At 50.9% G+C, this 19,733-nt stretch overlaps 7 protein-coding genes across 7 annotated transcripts; 4 read left to right on the top strand and 3 right to left on the bottom strand.

The window, feature by feature from the left end:
• Window positions 1-56: 56 nt before the first annotated feature.
• Window positions 57-2,206, top strand: MSM1 (methionine--tRNA ligase MSM1; the record flags this gene model as incomplete). The annotated part of the gene is made up of 8 exons (XM_041691161.1): window positions 57-261; window positions 334-452; window positions 504-575; window positions 638-724; window positions 780-911; window positions 964-1,325; window positions 1,384-1,861; window positions 1,934-2,206. The coding sequence occupies 8 exons, from the start codon at window positions 57-59 to the stop codon at window positions 2,204-2,206; spliced, it is 1,728 nt and encodes a 575-aa protein (XP_041544674.1).
• Window positions 2,207-2,978: 772 nt separating this feature from the next.
• Window positions 2,979-4,325, top strand: AKAW2_51252A (putative L-serine dehydratase; the record flags this gene model as incomplete). Its single annotated transcript, XM_041691160.1, has 1 exon — window positions 2,979-4,325. The coding sequence occupies one exon, from the start codon at window positions 2,979-2,981 to the stop codon at window positions 4,323-4,325; it is 1,347 nt and encodes a 448-aa protein (XP_041544673.1).
• A 270-nt stretch (window positions 4,326-4,595) lies between these two features.
• Window positions 4,596-5,748, bottom strand: ramB (bifunctional protein farnesyltransferase/protein geranylgeranyltransferase; the record flags this gene model as incomplete). Its single annotated transcript, XM_041691159.1, has 3 exons — window positions 4,596-5,289; window positions 5,349-5,453; window positions 5,519-5,748. The coding sequence occupies 3 exons, from the start codon at window positions 5,746-5,748 to the stop codon at window positions 4,596-4,598; spliced, it is 1,029 nt and encodes a 342-aa protein (XP_041544672.1).
• An 842-nt stretch (window positions 5,749-6,590) lies between these two features.
• Window positions 6,591-8,774, top strand: AKAW2_51250A (uncharacterized protein; the record flags this gene model as incomplete). Its single annotated transcript, XM_041691158.1, has 2 exons — window positions 6,591-6,644; window positions 6,732-8,774. 2 exons carry the CDS (start codon window positions 6,591-6,593, stop codon window positions 8,772-8,774), a joined length of 2,097 nt encoding a protein of 698 aa, XP_041544671.1.
• A 771-nt stretch (window positions 8,775-9,545) lies between these two features.
• erg12 (mevalonate kinase) lies at window positions 9,546-11,165 on the bottom strand (the record flags this gene model as incomplete). The annotated part of the gene is made up of 1 exon (XM_041691157.1): window positions 9,546-11,165. One exon carries the CDS (start codon window positions 11,163-11,165, stop codon window positions 9,546-9,548), a length of 1,620 nt encoding a protein of 539 aa, XP_041544670.1.
• Window positions 11,166-13,999: 2,834 nt separating this feature from the next.
• On the top strand, window positions 14,000-15,136 carry AKAW2_51248A (3-hydroxyacyl-CoA dehydrogenase family protein; the record flags this gene model as incomplete). Its single annotated transcript, XM_041691155.1, has 6 exons — window positions 14,000-14,068; window positions 14,126-14,305; window positions 14,354-14,519; window positions 14,583-14,603; window positions 14,672-14,798; window positions 14,854-15,136. 6 exons carry the CDS (start codon window positions 14,000-14,002, stop codon window positions 15,134-15,136), a joined length of 846 nt encoding a protein of 281 aa, XP_041544669.1.
• A 492-nt stretch (window positions 15,137-15,628) lies between these two features.
• AKAW2_51247S (putative cation chloride cotransporter) lies at window positions 15,629-19,538 on the bottom strand (the record flags this gene model as incomplete). The annotated part of the gene is made up of 4 exons (XM_041691154.1): window positions 15,629-18,109; window positions 18,161-18,326; window positions 18,376-18,967; window positions 19,025-19,538. The coding sequence occupies 4 exons, from the start codon at window positions 19,536-19,538 to the stop codon at window positions 15,629-15,631; spliced, it is 3,753 nt and encodes a 1,250-aa protein (XP_041544668.1).
• Between the last annotated feature and the right edge of the window lie 195 nt (window positions 19,539-19,733).

The following is a 19,733-nucleotide window of genomic DNA, read 5'->3' as shown; positions in this document are numbered from 1 at the left end:
CTCCGAAACGCCGCCTGGAATAAACCATCGTTGTTCCCTTCTGCAGTCCCACGCCAATGGCTATCTCGAGGGCAGGTTTTCGTGTCGCTTCTTGGGCCGGCCAATTTCTGGCCTGCAGTCGCCCATCTTGGAGATGCGTCCCCCGCACAACTGCCCGCCCAGTGACAACGATCCGTCCGCGTCAATTCGCAACGGCGGCCTCGGAAAGCGCTCCTAAGAAGCCATACTATGTCACGACTCCCATTTTCTATGTCAACGCTGGTATGCCCTCTCCGGATATCTCACTGTGCTTTTTCGTCCACTGGCTCACTGCTAATGTCTTGGCTCATATAGCCCCTCATGTCGGTCATCTGTATACTATGGTCCTTGCCGATGTCATTAAGAGATGGCGGACACTCATCGGAGACGCTGATGCACAATTGCTGACCGGAACGGACGAACATGGCATGAAGGTATGGGCCATTTATTACTGCTTAGCACAGTATTGTGCTAATTCTGTATAGATCCAGCAGGCCGCGTTGGCTGCAGAGATGGATACGCAGGCGTTCTGCGACATGAATTATAAGACGTTTGAGGTAGGCAACAATCACTACTTGTCAGGTTTTGATCTGAGGTCGACTCTAACCTCCAAGTTTAGGCTTTAGCAAATGCCGCGAACATGGACTACAACTACTTCATACGGACGAGCGAACCTGCGCACAAGGAAGCTGTTCAGTATTTTTGGGTATGTGGCTAGGAGATGCGTCCACGCGCATAGCTTAAGGCTGACATGTGTATAGGAAGTGTTGGAGCACCGGGGATATGTCTACACCGCGAAGCATGAAGGCTGGTACTCGGTTAGCGATGAGACATTTTACCCTCAGACGCAAGTACAAAAGTCGCTGGACCCTGAGACTGGACACACGAAGATGGTAAGCTGCACGCCAAACCACCTGCCAAAACGGTCGAAGCTCACCCAGACAGGTCTCCATTGAGACAGGAAAGGAGGTGGAGTGGTCGTCGGAAACCAACTACCATTTCCGTCTGTCAGCTTTCCAGGAGCGTTTGCTCGATCTATACAAAACTGGATTTATTACCCCGACGATGTATACAACCAATGTCGTCAAGTCTGTTTCGGAGGGCCTTCAAGATTTGTCAATCTCTAGGCCTGCGGAGCGGCTGACCTGGGGTATTCCGGTTCCCGGCGACAACACACAGACCGTCTATGTCTGGCTAGATGCGCTTGTCAACTACTTGACCAAGGCAGGCTACCCGTTTGCACCCGGTCAAGGAAGCCGCCTTGGTTGGCCTGCGGATGTACATGTGGTCGGTAAGGACATTGTTCGGTGCGTATTTGCCTTCAAGCTTGCCATGTACGCGACCCCATGACTAACCGTGCAACAGCTTTCACTGCGTATACTGGCCCGCATTCCTTATGGCTCTCGACCTCCCTCTTCCCCGCAATGTACTCGTTCATGGACACTGGACTATGAACCGTGAGAAGATGTCGAAGTCTACGGGTAATGTGGTGAACCCCTTCTTTGCCATCAACCGCTTCGGAGTGGATTCCATGCGTTTCTTCCTTATCCACCAAGGTGCATTGGTGGGCGACGCCGACTACGATAATGCGTACATCATCCGCGACTATCAGAAGCTACTGCAGAAGGGGCTTGGAAACCTTGCGCATCGGGCAATCGGCTGTGCCAAGGGTAATCTTCGGACTTACATCGAGAATGGCACGTGTGGCCGACTTCCACCAGCGACTCCGGCCGATGAGGCGTACGAAACAATGCTCAAAGATGTGCCCAAAAGAGTAGCAGAGCAAATGGAGAATCTGAATCCCCGTGCTGCCCTGCAAGAAATCACTACCCTAATCGATCAGGTAAGAGATAAAGATAGACCCACCCTATGATCGGTGATGATTCCCAGACTTGTTCTAACCCGGTCCACCCAGACCAACAAATACTTCCATCACGCAGAGCCATGGAAGAGTCCGAACGACCGCCAGCGATCGATTTTCAATGTTGCTGAATCACTGCGAATGGCCGGGATCCTCCTGCAGCCTGTCATGCCCACCAAGGCCAACGAGCTTCTGGACATGTTCCATGTAGACAAAACGGACCCGGCCAAAAGGAACTATGCGGCGGCGACGTACGGCTCCGACGCAGACTACGGAGTGGATGCGAAGAAGAGTATTCTATTTCCCCCTCTTATCGTGGAAAGTTAATGTGGCTGTCCTTTCCATTTGATAACAGGAATGGGCTAGGATCCAATCATGGACACTAGATTGGAACGTTCGGTCAGCCAGAACACGCACAATTAAGCACGGGTCTCCGCCTGGTGGAGGAGACTGTGGAAATCGAGCGGGTTTGGCTTTGCCGTTTGCTGCTTGAATTGGACTGCGTTATGGACGGCTCTGGGTCCCAGACCGTCATTCACACGCATGCAGGGGTGGAGAGAAGGTTTGTGTTATGTCATGGTATGGCGATAACTGGAGCAGAATATGCGCGAGTTTATCAACGGGAAAAGGGTGCCGACTGGGCGAAGGGTTGGTCGAATTCCTGATAGATAGACTCGGGGCGGGAAACTCTTGTGTGTAGGTTTCCCGCGGCAAACTGGGGCGGACTATATCGGAAAGCGTCCGTGTTGTATATCACGAACTATGGGTTTCAGCGCTATATCATGGGGGGAGTATATGAGGTCTGTATCATAATCTAGGGGTTTTCTTTCTCTTTTCGATTGTAGCATACGTTTATCATCTTATACCTAATCTTGTCTCCTCTCCTCTTGCCTCCTACTATTTATTGAAAACAACCTCCTCTCATCCCAACACCTGACAGATCATATCATATCTTAACTATACTACAACTTACCCTTCCTTATAACATCCCTACCATCATCCTAATAACCATCATCATCATCATCTCCACCAATTGAACACCACCACCACCACCACCACCATATCCCGAAGGGAACCCAGAAACCAACAGACCATCACAATGGGCAGCATCCTCCCTCCCACCACGCCTCCAACCTACAAAACCCCCTGGAACCCGACTCCTCTCATCGAATCCACAACCCTCTCCCGCGCCGCAGGATGTAGGATCTTCCTGAAACTCGAAAACATCCAACCCAGCGGCTCCTTCAAGTCCCGCGCCATGGGCAACCAAATCCTCTCACACCTCCTCAAGCCCGAGAACCACCACCGTCCCGTGCACTTCTACGCCTCCTCCGGCGGCAACGCCGGCCTAGCTGCCGTCTGCGCGGCCCGGAGCCTAGGGTACCCCTGCACGGTAGTGGTACCTGTATCGACGAAGCCGCTGATGGTGCAGAAGCTGCGGAATGCAGGAGCAGCGGATGTCATTCAGTACGGAGAGACATTCTCGGAGGCAGGGCAGTACATGAAGGATGTTGTGATGAAGACCAAGAACACCGATGGTGAAGACAGCGAAGGGGTTGATGACGTTGTGAAGATTGCCCTGCATCCATTCGACAACGAGCCCATCTGGCAAGGGAACAGCACTATCATTGATGAATTGGTGGAGCAGATCCCGCCGCCTGTCGGGGAAGAAGAGGAGGAAGTGCATGCAGGTCGTGCGTTGCCGGTTGATGCTATTGTTTGTAGTGTTGGCGGTGGGGGTTTGTTGAATGGATTGGTTATGGGGATTGAGAGACATAGGGCTAAGGCTAAGATGTCTTCTGCTGCTGCTGCTGATGATGTTTCTGCGAAGCCTGTTCATCTTGTGGCTGTTGAGACCAAGGGCACGGATTCTCTGGCTACGGCGCTGGAGAGTAACGAGTTGGTCTCGTTGCCGAAGATTACGTCGCAGGCTACGTCGTTGGGGGCTATTAAGGTCTCTGAGAGGACATTTCAGTATGCGGTGCAGCCGCCGCCGGGCGTGAAGGTGCATAGTGCGGTGTTTTCGGATGCGGAGGCCGCTAGGGGCGTGTTGAGGCTTGTGGATGACGAGAGGTTGTTGGTTGAGTTGGCTTGTGGTGTTTGTGTGGAGGCTGCGGTTGGGGGGACTAGTTGTGCTTCTTCATCTTCTTCTTCGAACATGGTGGCTGCTGGTCAGAAGAGGAAGAGGGGCATGGATGCTGGGTATGTGAGTAAGGATGAAGGCTATGGGGATGATCGGCTGTCTGCTGGGGAGAATGAGGATGATGGTCCGGTGTCTTCGCCGTCGCTGTCGGCCTCTGCTGGGGGGCTGCAGTCTAAGTTGAAGGAGTTGGTGCCGGACTTGAATGAAGACAGTCGCGTGGTTATCATTGTTTGCGGTGGCAGCAATGTTACTATCGATATGGCGGCAGAGTGGAGGAAGATGTTGGCTGAGGGGTGGGCATGAGAGTGATTGTTAAGATTTCATGGCTATTTCTTCTATGGGTGTTGGTGTATCTCTTGGCTTTGATTGTTCTTGTGAAAACTTGGGTTGCATGGGTCTCACTATACAGGTTAATGATGCATGACACAGCGTGCTTGTTGTTTGATATATGATATAATATTAGCTGTTATTGACAAACTTTTTCTGAGAATTTGGAATCACGGCCATAGAATCACTCTGACAGGTAATTCTCCTTGGACTTCTCGCTCGCAATATACAAGATTCACATTGTCTTCACGCTGTAGCAGGAACGGCTGCACTGGTAATCGTCCGAATGCGATAATCCCAGTAGTTAGATCGAATGGGATCATACTTCTCCTTCAGCAAGGTAAGCATACGGACAGCTTCCTGTTCTGATGTCGGTTCGCTTTCCGCAACGAACACATCAGCCAGCCATTCAACAGCATGGCTACTCTTGACCTCAACGCCACCATCTTCCTTATCGACGACGAACTTGCCAGCAAATTCCTTCCATTCCGAAAGAGGCCGACCCGCGGCACGCAATACCCCCCGCGCATATGACCACGGGCTACGGTTCTCGGGCGCCCGGACAATCTTGGATTTAGCATACTGCAGCTCAGCGTCGACAACGTCTTCATCGACAACGGCTAGTCGGCCCTTCTCCGAAGGGTCTCCGCCGCTATTGGGCATTCCAGCATCTGGCTCGTTATCGCGCGGGCCAAACCGGAGCATGAAGCGGTGGTTCCAAGCGGAGTTGTTGCGGACATCCGATGCAATGAGAGCCTCCACGTCCTGGATTTCCCGCGGGGCATCCCAGAGCTTGAAGTGGCGGACGTACCAGTGACGGTAAGTCCAAACATGGTAGTTTTTGGAGTCTTGGGCAAACATTTCCATGAGGAAGTCTGGCTCCTTAGCCGGTGGGCTTGGGAAGTAGTCTGTGCGTGACATGAGAACTTGACGATGATGCCTGGTGATGATTGTTAGTTGCGTCGCTGGAAGTGGGATGGAAGCGATAGTTTGCCATACCATATCTGGTAGTTTTTCAGATACTTGAGTGAAACGCCGTTGAGCCATTCCAGCTCGTCTTTGAGATCTTTGCCCAGAGCAAACAGGATCTTAGCTCGGTAAATCCTGATAGTTCCAGTCAGCTTCGCATCCCAACGGTATCATAGGCGGGTCGGTTCAGCTAAGCTTACCATACGGTATAGTGTGCCGGGTTCATCGAGATAACGTCTTCAGTCAACTTCAAGGCCCTTTCCGACATTTCGTTGGCCGCCATGACCGCTCGTAGATACGATGTGGCCTCAAGATAGTCCGAAGGATAAGCAATGGTAGCCAAGGGCTGAGCTCCTGATTCGGAGCCATCGTTCAGCGGAATTGGCTGTATAGATGCCCACTCGGGATCAGATGCGTATTTTCCTTCCATGTTTCAGCTTGAAAGTAAATACTTTCTAGATATAGCGGCTAGTAAACAGTATAACAACTGGTCAGGGGTACGGTGGTTCACGCTATACACATTCAAGGAGACCCTTCCGTCAATTTGATATATAGGTGAGCTGAAGTGTTCAACCGGCTTGCACTCTGGTGTCTCTAGGACAGCACAACTTAGACCCTCGTCCGATATCCCGACGTGGTAGTGAATGATGTCCGGTAAAACCCGGAGAACCAAAACCCAAGCTTAAGTAAATTACTTGGTCGCAACGGATCAAGTCGAGCCTGCGATAGTCACGTTCTATGCGTTTAACTGTCAGATTTACTTTCCGACGTGCAAAGAGGACTGCGTGATATAGCAAACGGTGAAGATATTCATGTGGATGGATTGATATGCGCCAAAATGAGCGACTCTCCGTGCGGGTGGGGTATTATTGCCTGAGGCATCAATAGAACAATATCAAGGCGGACAACCATTTTGGGTGATTGTTCTGGCCAAGTCTGCCATTGTTTTCCATCATGTTCGTCTGGTACAACAACCACTACTTGACCCCGGGTCTTTTTTCTGAGCCACTATCAGTGGCGGTCACCGGTGCATTTGCATGCAGCCAATGCAGAAATCTCAGTCATTATCTACAATGATTCATAAAGGGCAACGTGCGTTTCCCGAAGAGGATAAAAAGTCCCCAGACACACATTCATTGGCCCGCGATAAGGCCAGGCAAAGTGTCCCCGCATTCTCCAACTTGACATGGCCATCGTCTCCTCATCCTCTGCCACATCCACCTGTTCGCTTTCTTTATCCTCAACTTACCATGAGCCCACCTCGGACCGATAATGCGTCGTGTCAAAAAATCTCGTAATGGGTGTGCCCGCTGCAAGAGCAAACGAGTGAGTTGAGTATCTTTTTGAGCGGTGGCTACATAGTCCCGCCCCATGTGGCCCTAAACATTAATTTGATGCTCCGCCTTTCAACAGGTCAAATGCGGGGAAGAACGACCTCATTGTAGTCGATGCACCCGTCTGGGTGTGAATTGCCCTGGATACGTCCAGTCTCTGCGCTGGGTCACCAAGTATCCGCCGCAGGCCCCCGGGGAGCCGAACAAAGATTCCACTGGCGATGTTCCCAGTGATTCTCGCACCATCCCGAATCAATGTTCCGATCCCAAAAATCTGACTACCAGTCCTGCCGACTATGTTGACCCACTGACACAGTCGTTGGCCACGGAGAATGACAGCCTAAACTTCACCACTTCTGACGATCCGGCCAATCCGCGGAGTCTGGGATTAGGCGGACCAAGCGGTATATGTGACAACTTGTGGGACTTACAGCAGTCAGGCTCGCTACCGGAACTGGAAGACCTCCATTCTCCAGCATCAGCATCAGCGGCTAGCCAAAATAACACGGCATTGAACTTCGAGACACCGGGAACTAATGCAGATGATCCATTCGGGCTGTTCTCTTTGGCCGCACCGATTCTGCAAGATGAACCTCACATCTTTTCTGGCTTTTCACCTTCTACTATAGTACGCCAGTACCCTCCACCTGGCTCGAGGCCATCACAGCGGGATTTCACCTCGATTCCGCAGCCCCTCAACAACCCTTCGTGGACTCTCGTGGAGTACTACTTCAAAGAGGTGGCGGCCTTGTTCTCCAGCTATGACAGTCAAATGAACCCGTTCCGGTCGACGGTATCCCGATTATGGGGCTCGTCGTTGGCCATGTGTCGAACAATGCAGAGCATGGCGGCCGCAACACTCGTCCACGACTTTCCCCAGTTCGGACCACTGGGCCGGAAAATGCGTGATGAGGCAGTCGACATCATCACAAAGGAATCGACGTTGGACGACAAGTCACTCCTAGCCTTGCTGATGCTTGGCCAAACGGCCAGCTGGCATGACCCCAAGGACCTTGGCATTTCTTTTTTCAACCTGCTTCGAAATCATCTGGACACCAAGCACGCTGGACCACCAAATCCAGGCCGCAGCAATAACCATCAGTTCTTCGAAGAAGCTTTGGTCTACTGGGAAATGCTCCTATCCTTTGTGGCAGATGATTCGGCGGTCTTGCCAGGATCCGCGGCCGCCACAACAGGTGAATCGCTCGTCCTACAACGCGTCCCTCATCCATGGACAGGCATAGCGCGCGACACCCAGCATACCGTCCAAGAAGTAGGCAGGCTTATACGTCGGGAGCGAAGACGAATCCGTTCCCGCTGCTTTACCTCACACTCAGACATTGCACGAGCCCAGCGCGCCATGACAAAAGCCACAGAGCTAGAAGAGCGACTTTTGGGTCTAGCACACCCAGCCGAAGCTGAGATCATTAGTCCAGGCGACGACGAAACCCCAGTTTGGCATCTTCTCACAATGGCCGAAGTATACCGCTGTACTGGTCTAATGCAACTATACCGGGTCTTTCCCGATCTTCTTCGCCGACGACTACCCACACAACGGCCTTCCCCAAACCCACAAGCTCCAGAATCAGCCATGCAGGATCCGTTCCTCTCCCCTCCCATTGGCAGTAGTACACCCTGGTACTGCGACCCTTCATGTCCGCCCCCCAAACCCACCGACTCCGCCGATCCAACAGCAACATCAACCACCACACATTCAGGCCCCGACTCCGACACATATTACGATACATGGCTGACCGAATTCGCCCTCACCACTCTCTCCCGCCTAAAATCCATCCCCCTTGAGTCCCGCACCAGATGTCTCCAGCCCTTCCTCCTCGTAGCCTCGAGCAGCGAGCTCCGTCTTCCCCGCATGCCCCCACTAGACGCTACTCTAGACAGCAGCAACGGCCCAAGCATCTCCTCCCACGCCATCGACGTCTCGCAAACCCGTCGATTCATCCTTGGCCGGCTCACCTCGTATCTGCACGTGCTCCCTCCCAAGCCCATTAGCGTCGGTCTGCAGCTGGTGCGGGAGGTTTGGCGGCGCATGGATGCCGGGGAACCGGGCGTTTATTGGATGGATGTGATGATAGAAAAGGGCTGGGAGACAACGATGGGGTAGTCTTTCGTGTCTTCCTTGTGTTTGCTTCAAGTACCAGCTGGGGACTGTAATGAATGATGAACTTGAAAGGATATATATAGTATTTTCTTTTCTAGGTGCTTTGTTCATATTGCTAGGGGTGTATATTTAGCGTTTCATGGTATCAGTACTAGTATCTAGGTTGTTTCTTTGGTGAATGTTTCCCGTCCATACATACTCCGTACTTAGTACGTGACCAAAATTGGCAATCCTTGAAAAGATTCGGTAGTTGTACAGTAGTAGTATTTTATTTTCAGTCTTGGTAACCTCAAGTTCGAGCATACTACACAGAGGCTGAATACACATATCGGCTTGACATTCGCATCGCTACATCACTTAGAAACAACATAACCCATAAGAATGCAGACATAAGTTTTCCACTGAAGCAGGCTCCGTAATGCAGCATCTGAAGAGACTTTGAAAACAAAAATATTGAGGGAACCCATAAAGGTAAAAATGGAAAAAATGAGACAAGAAAAGAAAAGAGAGATCAATAAATTGTGTATGGATAAGGAATACTATATTCCGTAGATAGATAAGAGGTGTGTCAAGAAATCTGGAAGGAATTATTATACACAGAAGGGAAGATAGTAAGTATAGTGAAGCCATAACAGAAGAAAGGGGAATTGAAGGTCGATTAAACAAATAAATATGCAATCGTGCAATGCCCTAACACCAAGCTCGGACGTAAGGGGAAATGATCGTAAAAGGTTCAAGCAGGATGAAATGAGAGAGGGTGAGGGAAAGTGGCCTTCAGACAGCTCGTTTCCAGAACTTCCAGCCTTCCCGGCGTTCTTGAACGCCGACGCCAACAAGACGCTCAATGCCTTCGGGTCCGTCGGCGTTCTCAAACTTCTGCTGGTCGATCTCTTCGCCGCCCTCTTCGTTGGTGCCGTTGTGTAGCACCGCTGGCCAGAGGACTCCAATACCGTCTCCACCCAAGGTTGTCTCATACTTTGAGAAATTCTCTGCAGCAAGCTTGCCCTCCAGCTCACGGAGCGCGTCCGCGCTAGCATCTGGGCGCAGGAGTGTGATTGCACAACCACCGCCGCCTGCACCGGTCAACTTTGTCCAACCGATATTGGCAAAGTCGACCAGTTCCCGGATTCGCTCCAGTCGTGGATGGGATACCCCCAGGGACACTAGGAAACCGTGATTGACACGAACCAGCGTTCCGATATGTTCGAGAGTCTCCTTGTCGATACTATCGCCATCCACCCCCTGGATCGCATCTTGCGCAGACACAGTGACCTTGTCGATGGCATCGAGGATCGATTCGGTGACGACTGGATGTTCCTTCTTGAGCTTCCCAACTTTGGCAACTTCAACCGCCGTCGAGCGGCTCTGTCGTGTGTCAACGAGCAGGAGCGGCAATTCCGGGAAGTTCGGTAGCGGTATGACTTTGGGGGGCTTCGAGTAGTCCTCTCTCCTGAAAATCACGGCCTTTCCGCCGGTGGAAACCGTGTTGTCCACACCACTTGGGTTTCCGTGTATACATAATTCTCCGACAAAAGCCCACCGGTTGATACGCTCGATCTGTAACTCCGCTTCATCCGGGGGCTGGTCATCATGGGGGCCTGCTAGAGTACGGATCTGAAGTAGCAACGCAGCACTAAAACAAGTGCAGACACTGGCGCTGCTTCCAAGACCTGCACCCATGGGGATAGTTGAGCGCAAAGTATATATAGCTCCTGGGTGCTGGGGTGAGCCCAAGGAGCAGAATAGGTACAAAAACGCCAGCGCCGACCCTTTGTGCTTCTTCCGTATTTCCTCGGATGCCTTGGGCGATATGTCTTCAACGCATGGTTTTAGAGAGTCGTACAGTTCTTGGTCGAGGCTGGTCACTAGGTCGTAATAGTATTTCTTCTTGGAGGGCTGTTTGAAGAGGTCCCAGGGCAGATCGTCAATGTTCCAGGTGTGGTTGAAATCCATGTCCCTGAGATTTAAGGTGATAGTGCGCTGCGATTTGGACAGGGTGGTTACGAGAAAGTAGGAGCGAAGAGAAATTGCGGCGGCCATGGCAGCCTTGCCGTGCACGACGGCATGTTCACCGAAGACGATGACCTTGCCCGGCGCGGACACCATGAAAGGGGGCGCCATCGGCGACGAAGCCTTGCGGGCCATGGCTCTTTTCACGGAATCGACCCCGTTGGTGGGAGAGGTGGCAGGGATGCTAGAGGTGTTGGTGATAACGGTGGTCGCTGAAGTGTTCGAAGCGGCGTCGGAGGTATCAGGACTATCGTCGCTAACGGTGACGGTTTTGGACTGAGGTGGAGGGGCATGATCGGGTATCAAATGGGACATATTGCGACGCTGGCCAGCTTTGGAGGCTCTAAGACTGCCGTTCTTGCGACGTACTCGCCCGTGGTGCATTACTGAAGCGAATGGAAAGGATACGTAACTTAGGGGGTTGCGATGGATTCGGGGGGGCTGAAGGTCGGGAAGGCTAAGCGTTAGGACAGTTGGACGATGGGCATGGCGTGGAGAGAAAGACTAGGAGTCGCGGGGGGGGAGAGAGCATTAATGAGAGAAAAAAGGACCGCGAAAAGGCGCCCAAGCCAGCATGCGTGAAAACCGAACGAGAAGCAAGAGAGATTGAGAACACGAATCGCCGGGGCAGTTGATCGGACGGCGCGAGGCAGGGATCGCTGGATGCTAGAAGGGGAAGCCGGGGTGGCAGCCAATCATCAGGCCCCAATTGTGCATTAGTCACCGTTGGACGGGCGGCCATCTGACAATTGCTTCTTCTGGCCTGCGTTTAATCCTATCGCCTTGCAGCGCCCATTTCTTCGTGGTCTAGATTCTACACGGTAGCCCTGAGTCTGATTACCCTCACTGCCACCTGCTGCACTCTTCGTGCTCTCTGCCCTCCCCGCGAGCAAGCAAATCACCTTTCTCCTTCCAGCTCTTGTAGCAAGGTAGTAGCACGGCGTCATCCAGACGCAATCCTCCAAAGGTCGGTGCGTAGGTATCTCGCCCAAAGCATGGGGTGTCCACTCATTCCTACCTTGATGCTACATTGGTCGGGTATACCGAGCACGACGCCCTTTGCAACCGGTTTCGCCTAGGTTGACGGATTCTCCCATTCAGCCGAGTATATATTCCGTCTAATCTCTCGGGTGTGAGCTTCTGACTGGATGATTCCAGTAGTCATAAGACGGGGCACTGATCGGAGACGGCTTCCGGAGTATATCTGTTCCAAATTGCATCTCCAGCTCGCGGGCAAACACGTCAGTCTGAACCTTCCACGGCATATCAGCTTGGTAAAAATAAGAGCCCGGGTGTGAATGGCCACTCGCTGCAGCAATTGATGCCTACACACCTGCTAAAGCACCCCTGAGTTGGGCTGACATTGTCTGGTATCAACTGTTCCTCTGATGCATCTCCCGCTTCGATTGAGTAACATAATCCATTCTCTGGCGGTGATCCTTGCTTTATCAACTCCAGCTCTAGGGGGTATTCTGTCGCTTAGTATGATCGTAGTAAGCAATCTTTGGGAAGCTCGTCTTTCAGACAGTTGAGTCTTGATGTAGGTTGATCTTCAGATCAACATTGGAGTCCATCAAAATCGCTCTTCTAGCCAATTCAAGCAGCTGGGATGACAATGCTTGGAATCATTTATCATAGTCATTCCCAAAAGGGATGGAAAAGAAACAGCAACTTGTGATAGTGTTGTATCGGGCATGAGTGAGTTAGTCCCTTTACCGTGTTGCACCAGGCCAGGGGAACGGTAGTATGCAATGGATGGCAGTCAGATGATTCCAGATGCAGATGGGGCCACTGCCAAAATGCAGTTGCAAACTGGCCCACCACATGCTATTCGCTCCTCGTGCAACATGCTGGGCTTTCATCAACTTTCAAACTAGACCACATATCACCTGCACAATATTAACCTTCTTCATAAATAATGGTCATCAACATGATCCTACTTGATTCTATGGCTTCAGTCATTCTTACTTACCCATCATAACTGTTGACTGTCATCAAGATATAGTACCGGGTACGAGTCACTGCACACTTCATGTCTATGTAAAAAGAATATATAAGACAGGCATCAAACAAACGATAGCACTCTCGCATCGAATGGGTCGAGTAACAATGACATTTCTATGACATTAGAACGACAGACACAGCACTCCTAAGCCGAATTCTCTGATCAAATACTCCCAGTAGGCTTAGAGCCTCGACCCTTTTGATGCGGAGTCTGGTAGCATTTAAGAGTCAAGTTCGACTATGTAGTGGTTGCGATCTTCATCTGAAGAGTTGCCTCAATGTCTCATGGCATGGTAGGGCCCTGTCTCATCGGGGCCTGACAACCACTGTATCATCCTGACCTCACATTAGGGCATGATTCAGGATGATCTTGAACATTTCTCCGGGTAGATATTAGTGCCATGCTGTTACTCATACGAATTCGTTGAACTTCTGTTTGAAGACTTGCCAGTCTTCTATTGGCTGGAAGCAGAGTAGAGACCTATCGTTTGCCACAGGACTTTTGGTTTTTCGGTTCTAAGCCAAGAAAGGGCTGGTCGAAATAGGCTGAAACGATCTGTTACATGTCTACATCATTCCAATAAACTTTATACTTCCTTGCTCTGACATTTGACGTTGCCTTCCCCGGAAAATATACAAGGACCTGACCAAACAGAACGCAGACTGTCAGCCAGGAACCAGCCACTGGCCTCACCGGCCTCATACCCCGACCACTAGAAACGTTCTACAACGAGATCGCGATTAGGCGTTACAAACTACATGCGGCAGCTTGTTACCGAAAGTGTCAATTGACTAGTCATTCAAGCTTAAATGCCGCATTATGCAGAAGATAAGCGCCGAACTCTGCGCCAGGTCGATCATCAATGCTTTGCTCCCCAAATTGCCATGAAAAGAAAGACTACAGGTTTAGGAGACTAGACCAAAAGACATTGCGGTAAACCCCCGAATCAAAGCCAGTTCCTGGAAGGAGCAAGAAATATCTATCTGGAACCAAACAAACCCTAAATCAAACCTGCGCTGTTGTGCAGATCAGGGTATTAACAGGAACGGACGGTCAAAAAATACATTGACATCAGTAAGTGGATAAAACAGTTCGAAGAAACAGCGTTTCAGCGATGAGCTTATGTCCATATAAACACGGGCTTGCCTGCAGCCATGAACCTCAGATTCGAATCCCAAGATAACTGAACAACCTTCCAAAGTCAAGTCAGCAAATGTCCAAAATTCTCAACGCTGTCACTCTGCTCGGAGCAGGCACTCAAGGCTCGCGCCTTGCTTTCATGGTATGTTTGAGTCTCTCATTATGAATCTGAGCTTTGGTTTAACTAGTATCGAAATAGTGGTCTCGCCAAGGGAGACCAGTCTACCTTGTCGACAAAAGCCCTGCCCAGCTAAATCAGGCATTAGCTACCATACAACGGCTAAGAGCCTCCGAACCAGCTGGGAAGGATGGCAAAATATCCAGTCTCACTGTTGACAATCTGGACCCAGCGCTCCGCGACTCCTGGCTCGCTATTGAGGTAGGGAACACCACCAAGCACTGATACACCCTAGCTAAACCCCGTCAGTGTGTCCCAGAGGACCTGGAATACAAGCGGTCCGTGATGCTGGACCTCGATAGTAGATCGCACTCCCAAACAATCATCGCGTCAAACTCGAGCAGTTACTCCATCTCGGACATTTGTCATGGACTATCCCTCAAAGCAGATGATCGTTTCGTCAACCTGCATTCCTGTAAGTCCAATACCTACCAAGAACTGTCCCATGAGCAGCAACACTAATTATTACTTTTCCAAGTCTGGCCACCCGAGACACCAGGTAAGGAAGACCAGATGTAACCCAAACAAGAAGAAGCCTTTTCATTGTGCTAACTCCCCCGGCTTCAGCGATCGAAATCATGGGCTCCAGCAAAACCAGACCCGACATCATCCCTCTCCTTATGAAGGAAACCCATGACCATGGATTCCAACCCTTCCACGTCCGCAAGTCCTCAACAGGCTACACATTCAACCGGTATCTCGCCAACCACGTTATATGGGACACGGGTATACATGCTAATCATGTATAGCATCTGGGCCGCCATCAAGCGAGAGACACTCCTGGTCTTAGAAGAGGGCATTGCGACACCCGAGGAGGTTGACCAAATCTACAAGTGTGTGCTTAACACGCCCCGAGGGCCCTGTGAGCTAATGGATATTGCTGGATTGGATGTGATTCTTGCCGTCGAGGAACATTACGCCAAAGTGAGGATGGGGATCCCTAATGCGCCGCGCAAATACCTACGAGAGATGATCGAACGGGGTGACCTGGGTGTCAAATCCGGCAATGGCTTCTTCAAATATAGTACTTGAATTGGGAAAGCCACTACTGTTTAGTAGCACTATAGGATGTGTGCCAGTTTGAATGAATGGACATGTCTTTTGTGTATACATTACATCATGCTACATTTTTATCATTCTTAGCTCTAGAACATACATACAATTCTTATGTTCAATTGTGCTTCGGAAATAGACTAGAGCTGATAATTGCTTGATTGTCTCGTGCAGGCGTGGGCCTATCCTTGGGAATATTTGAGTGTACTGATAAGGAAATAGCGAGGAGCGGGCGTTGATGGGTGACACAGTTGGGATGGGTCAAACCATCGGTTACTGAAGCTTACCAGTACTACTAGACTCGGTGACATGATAGTAGTATGGGTTCATTCATGAAGAGGGACAATATCTTCAAGTCATTATAAACATATGCATATGCTATGAACAGTCAATGTACCAGTAGTCGTATATACTATGGCTTAGCGAGAATGTGCAATGCCTTGCTCCCCTTTCTATGTTCATGCCCTTACGCTAGAGATTCATCGTCACAGTCATGCTGTTGCTATGGACCAGCAGACACGGCGGCAATCCTTGCCAGAAGACTGTCAAGTCGCTTAGGTACGAGGCACTTGCTGCCTCGCTCTGTGCAGTGCCTTCGGACGGCGATGGCAAAGTTGTAAATAGGACAGCTGTATCTTCGCTGTGCTGGTTCATCAGTTCATTCAAGATCAAGTGCTGTGCCCGACTAGGGAGATCATTGAATGATAAGGGAACTGATGCCTGCCTTGGATATCCAGACGCGGTTTTGGGGACAGATGGCCCTGAAGAAGAGCGTCGTGTGTAAATGGATTCAATCCGGTTAGATGTGCGTGGAGGAGATGCACTAGGAGCGAACATGATTGAAGGGCCCGCACCCTCTTCTGTGTTGACACGAGCTTCAGGGATTGGCGATGAGCTGAATCGGCTGCTGGACGGCGACCGGTTGAAATTTGGCCGGGATGGACTTGACTGGGTCTTGGGGGATGTCCCATCGTCGCATGTCATAATGATTGACGGAACTGCCTGATCCGGTGCAACCTCTTCGGTAACCTTCTGTTTTGCCTTAGAAGATCCTGCCGGTTCTGATTGAGGACTCTGGATCCTGTGTTCGGCTTCCTGGCCGTTTTCTTCTTCGTCGTCTTCCTCATCCAGGTAAGGCGGAAACTCCCCTTCGTCACTGCTCTCACCTGTGCTGCTCTCGCTGCTGTCGTAGTCAACGAAAGCATCCAGCAAGCGATGGGTTTGCATGCCTAAGCTGACACTTCCAAGCCCTCTGAAGCTCGAAATTGATCGCCGGCGCTTGGATGACTCCACCAATTTCCTCAGCCCACCGGCTAAAGGTTGTAGTGGCTTGTGAGCACTTTCGGGGCTTTGCATGGGCCAACTAGGAATCCGCTCGTCTGCCCTTCTGATAGCACCCACTTCAGCTCGCTGCTGAGCTTCATGCTCACTCCTAGATTTCTGTATATCCTGCCACCATTCTTCGTTCCGTAAAGCTTCATGGACTCGGGGCTCCGCATCCTCGGTCTCCGGTGAGATGTCGCCGTTCACGATGATACGGTAGGTTTTAAGATCACCGCATGCCAGCCAGAAAACCAAGACCTCGGCCTCTATCCTTAGCTTCTCGAGAAGCGCTTCGACCCTTCCCCTCTCGTCCTCAACGTCGGTTTCGTACTCAACGAAAACAGCCACTCGAAGCTTGTACGTCTTTTTCCACGACGGTACAGTGTTGAGGATACACCCTAATTGTAAGATGAGGGTGTAGGTGTCAAAGTTAGTGGTTAGAACATTCTTCTTGCTTTCACTGTCTGCACCGAGCTCTGCGCTCATCTGTATCGGCCAGAGGTCAATGTACTTCTTTCTGTGCTGTCCGTGTGGTCCAGGAAGCTCGAGATCCTCAAATCCCTTCGCCACAGCAACATTCATACGCAGCTTGAAGAGCAGATCTTCTAGGATGGTCACATATGTCTTGGTTGACATCGGTGGCTCCTGCGAACCGTCTTCCGATATCACAGGCACCAGTTCGCGAGATATGCGTCTTCCACCCGATTCCCTCCGACCTGAGAGGGATGGTCTCTCAACCAAGGATTTGCCTTCGCGGAATTGATCAATCACGACTATGTTTGGTCTCATACCTCCCAGTCCAGCACTTAGTGTGACATTACGGACACCCCATTCAGCAGTGGGAGAGACTGTAATATTGACAAAGGCCTTCACTCGGGAGTTCTCAACGAACTTGGTCCATGCAGTCTGCTGCCGTCGTGCCTCTGGCACAGCGGTGGTGAAATCATCTGTCACGAGCACATGGCCCAGCACAAACAACCCTCCTTTCTTCAGAGAGTTACAAAATGAGATCATCTTAGACTGCTCGCTGAGATCGTTGACGAACAACAGAATCTGAGGCCGCCAGAACTTAACATGCTCCTGGCGAAGCCGAAGCAGATATTTTCGCACTTGATGATAGATCAGACTCTGGCTGACATCACCCCAAGACTTAGGAGGCGAGGTGTAGTGAATTAGCAGGAATAGCATCATCAGTACACCTACGCAGCCTGTGGCATAGATCCCGTCAACGAAGAACATGCTTGCTCCGCATACCAAGGTGCCTGTCGCTGCGGTTTTCCAGTTGAAGTAGTGAAAAGACGGACGAAAGTTGGGAGCAGACCCGATCTTTAGGAGGAAACAGGCGAGGTTCGTCACCAGAAAGGTCATCAGATAGGTCATCGTAACGAAGGATGCAATTTGATTAATGTCAAAAAGCATAGTGAGCTGTGCAACCATGTAAGTGACGATGATTGCGTTAACGGGCTCATCAGTCTTCCTGGTACCCTTGCCGAAGAAACTTAGGCCAGGAAGCAATCCGTCGCGCGCAACCGCCTGGAGCAGTTTTGCTGAGCCAATCACTCCCATGAGAGCAGAGAAAAAACTTGTCGCGAATTCCCCCATGAGTATAATTGACCCGGAAAGATTTGCCTGTACTTGGTGAGCGACGCACACCGTTCGATTCATGTGATCATTACATACCACTTGAACAACGTTGGCATTTTTGTAGAATGATTCCCGGGTGATCGAAGCAGCCATGGCAAGAATTACAATAGCATAGGTGATGAATGTCAAGACTAGCCCACACAGAGTTCCCTTGGGAATCGATCTGCTCGGGTTCTTAAGGTCACCAGACATGCTCGCGCCGCTGTTGGTACGTGAGCTTGGTGTTCTTAAGTTCTAGGAAACGTACCTACGCGAATATACCACCCGTAGCAGGGAACAAAATCCCGAATAGGTCCTGGAAATTCTCCCTTCCACGTATTTGGCTGCCAGCAGCGCCTTTGGTAAGCTTGGGTTTGAGATTTTCTAGCAGCGTCTGAAGCCGCAGTCCTGTGAATTCTACCCCAACCTTTGGGATGCTGAATGGCTTCATGAATACGGCAGAGACTGGTATGCTGAAAGTCGCGATGAGGAGAATGATAAGCAACCCGTTGCTAGCTCTGGAGAATATAGAGCTGCCCGCTAAGCATATCGCGGTACACATGATGAGGATGACAGTTCCCCAGAGGTATTGCCACCAGAAGCCTTCTCTAAGGAAATTGCCCCAAGTACCAGACTCAGACCCGAAGTTCTGTGTGAAACAGTCAACAAGACCGACGGCATTCATACCGGTATTCAACACATAACCCAGGTAGAACACTATTCCTATAGATCCACCAAACTCAGGACCTAGCGATCGAGATATAAGATAGTATGCTCCACCTCCTCGTACTGTTCCGTTGGTTGCAATGGCGGATAGAGACATAGTCGTTACGAGATTGATCGTGTACGAAGCGACCAGTAAACCTACTCTCTGTCAGACCCCAATTGGCTTGTGTGGGTGATGATTGAAGGGCGCCATACCTAACATCCCTAATAACCCAGCTTGGCCAAGGATGAAGCCAAAGCGAAGGAACATCAGGATACTAAGGACGTTCAAGGTGGTCGGCACAAAGACGCCAGAAAATGTCCCCAGCTTATCAGGATTGTCAAGCGTACGGTCTTTCTGGCTATCTCTCTCCTTCTGACCCTCTCTGAAGGGCCCAGGGGGCGAGCGATTGGCATTTAATCTCTCCCTTGGGAGTTCATGCTTCCCGTCGCTCCCCTGCCCACTCCACCAACGAGCAACATTATCTATGACGTTCTGTTGGGATTGTTGTCGGCTTTCGGATGAGCGGTGATGGAAGTGCGGAGGCTCGTGCGAATGTGAGGAGGAATTCATCCTCCCGTGGAGGAACTTGCTACTTTCTTCGGGAGATGCATTGGCAGATTCGCTCGGATCCAACCTAGAAACGTCTTCTTCAGCCGCCCGCGTGGAGAAATTGGGTCTCCTTCGGGACAGAGACTCCGAGGCACTGTCAGCCCGTCCGTCAGTCATGGATATAGGGCCTCCGCTCCTGGTTGTAGGAGCTTTTCTCCTCCCTCATACAGCAATGACACAATTGAAAGCGGACGAATCGGAGGCGCAAGGACAATGAGACGGTGCTAAGACCGGGTAAGACTAATTTGCCTGCAAGCACAGTAAGAGATACTGTGATGCAAACCAGGAAGGACCTCTCAGGGCCATGCACGT

Source organism: Aspergillus luchuensis, chromosome 5, assembly GCF_016861625.1.
Source record: "Aspergillus luchuensis IFO 4308 DNA, chromosome 5, nearly complete sequence".
Lineage (NCBI taxonomy): Eukaryota > Fungi > Ascomycota > Eurotiomycetes > Eurotiales > Aspergillaceae > Aspergillus > Aspergillus luchuensis.
This window is presented reverse-complemented; position numbering and strand designations above follow the sequence as displayed.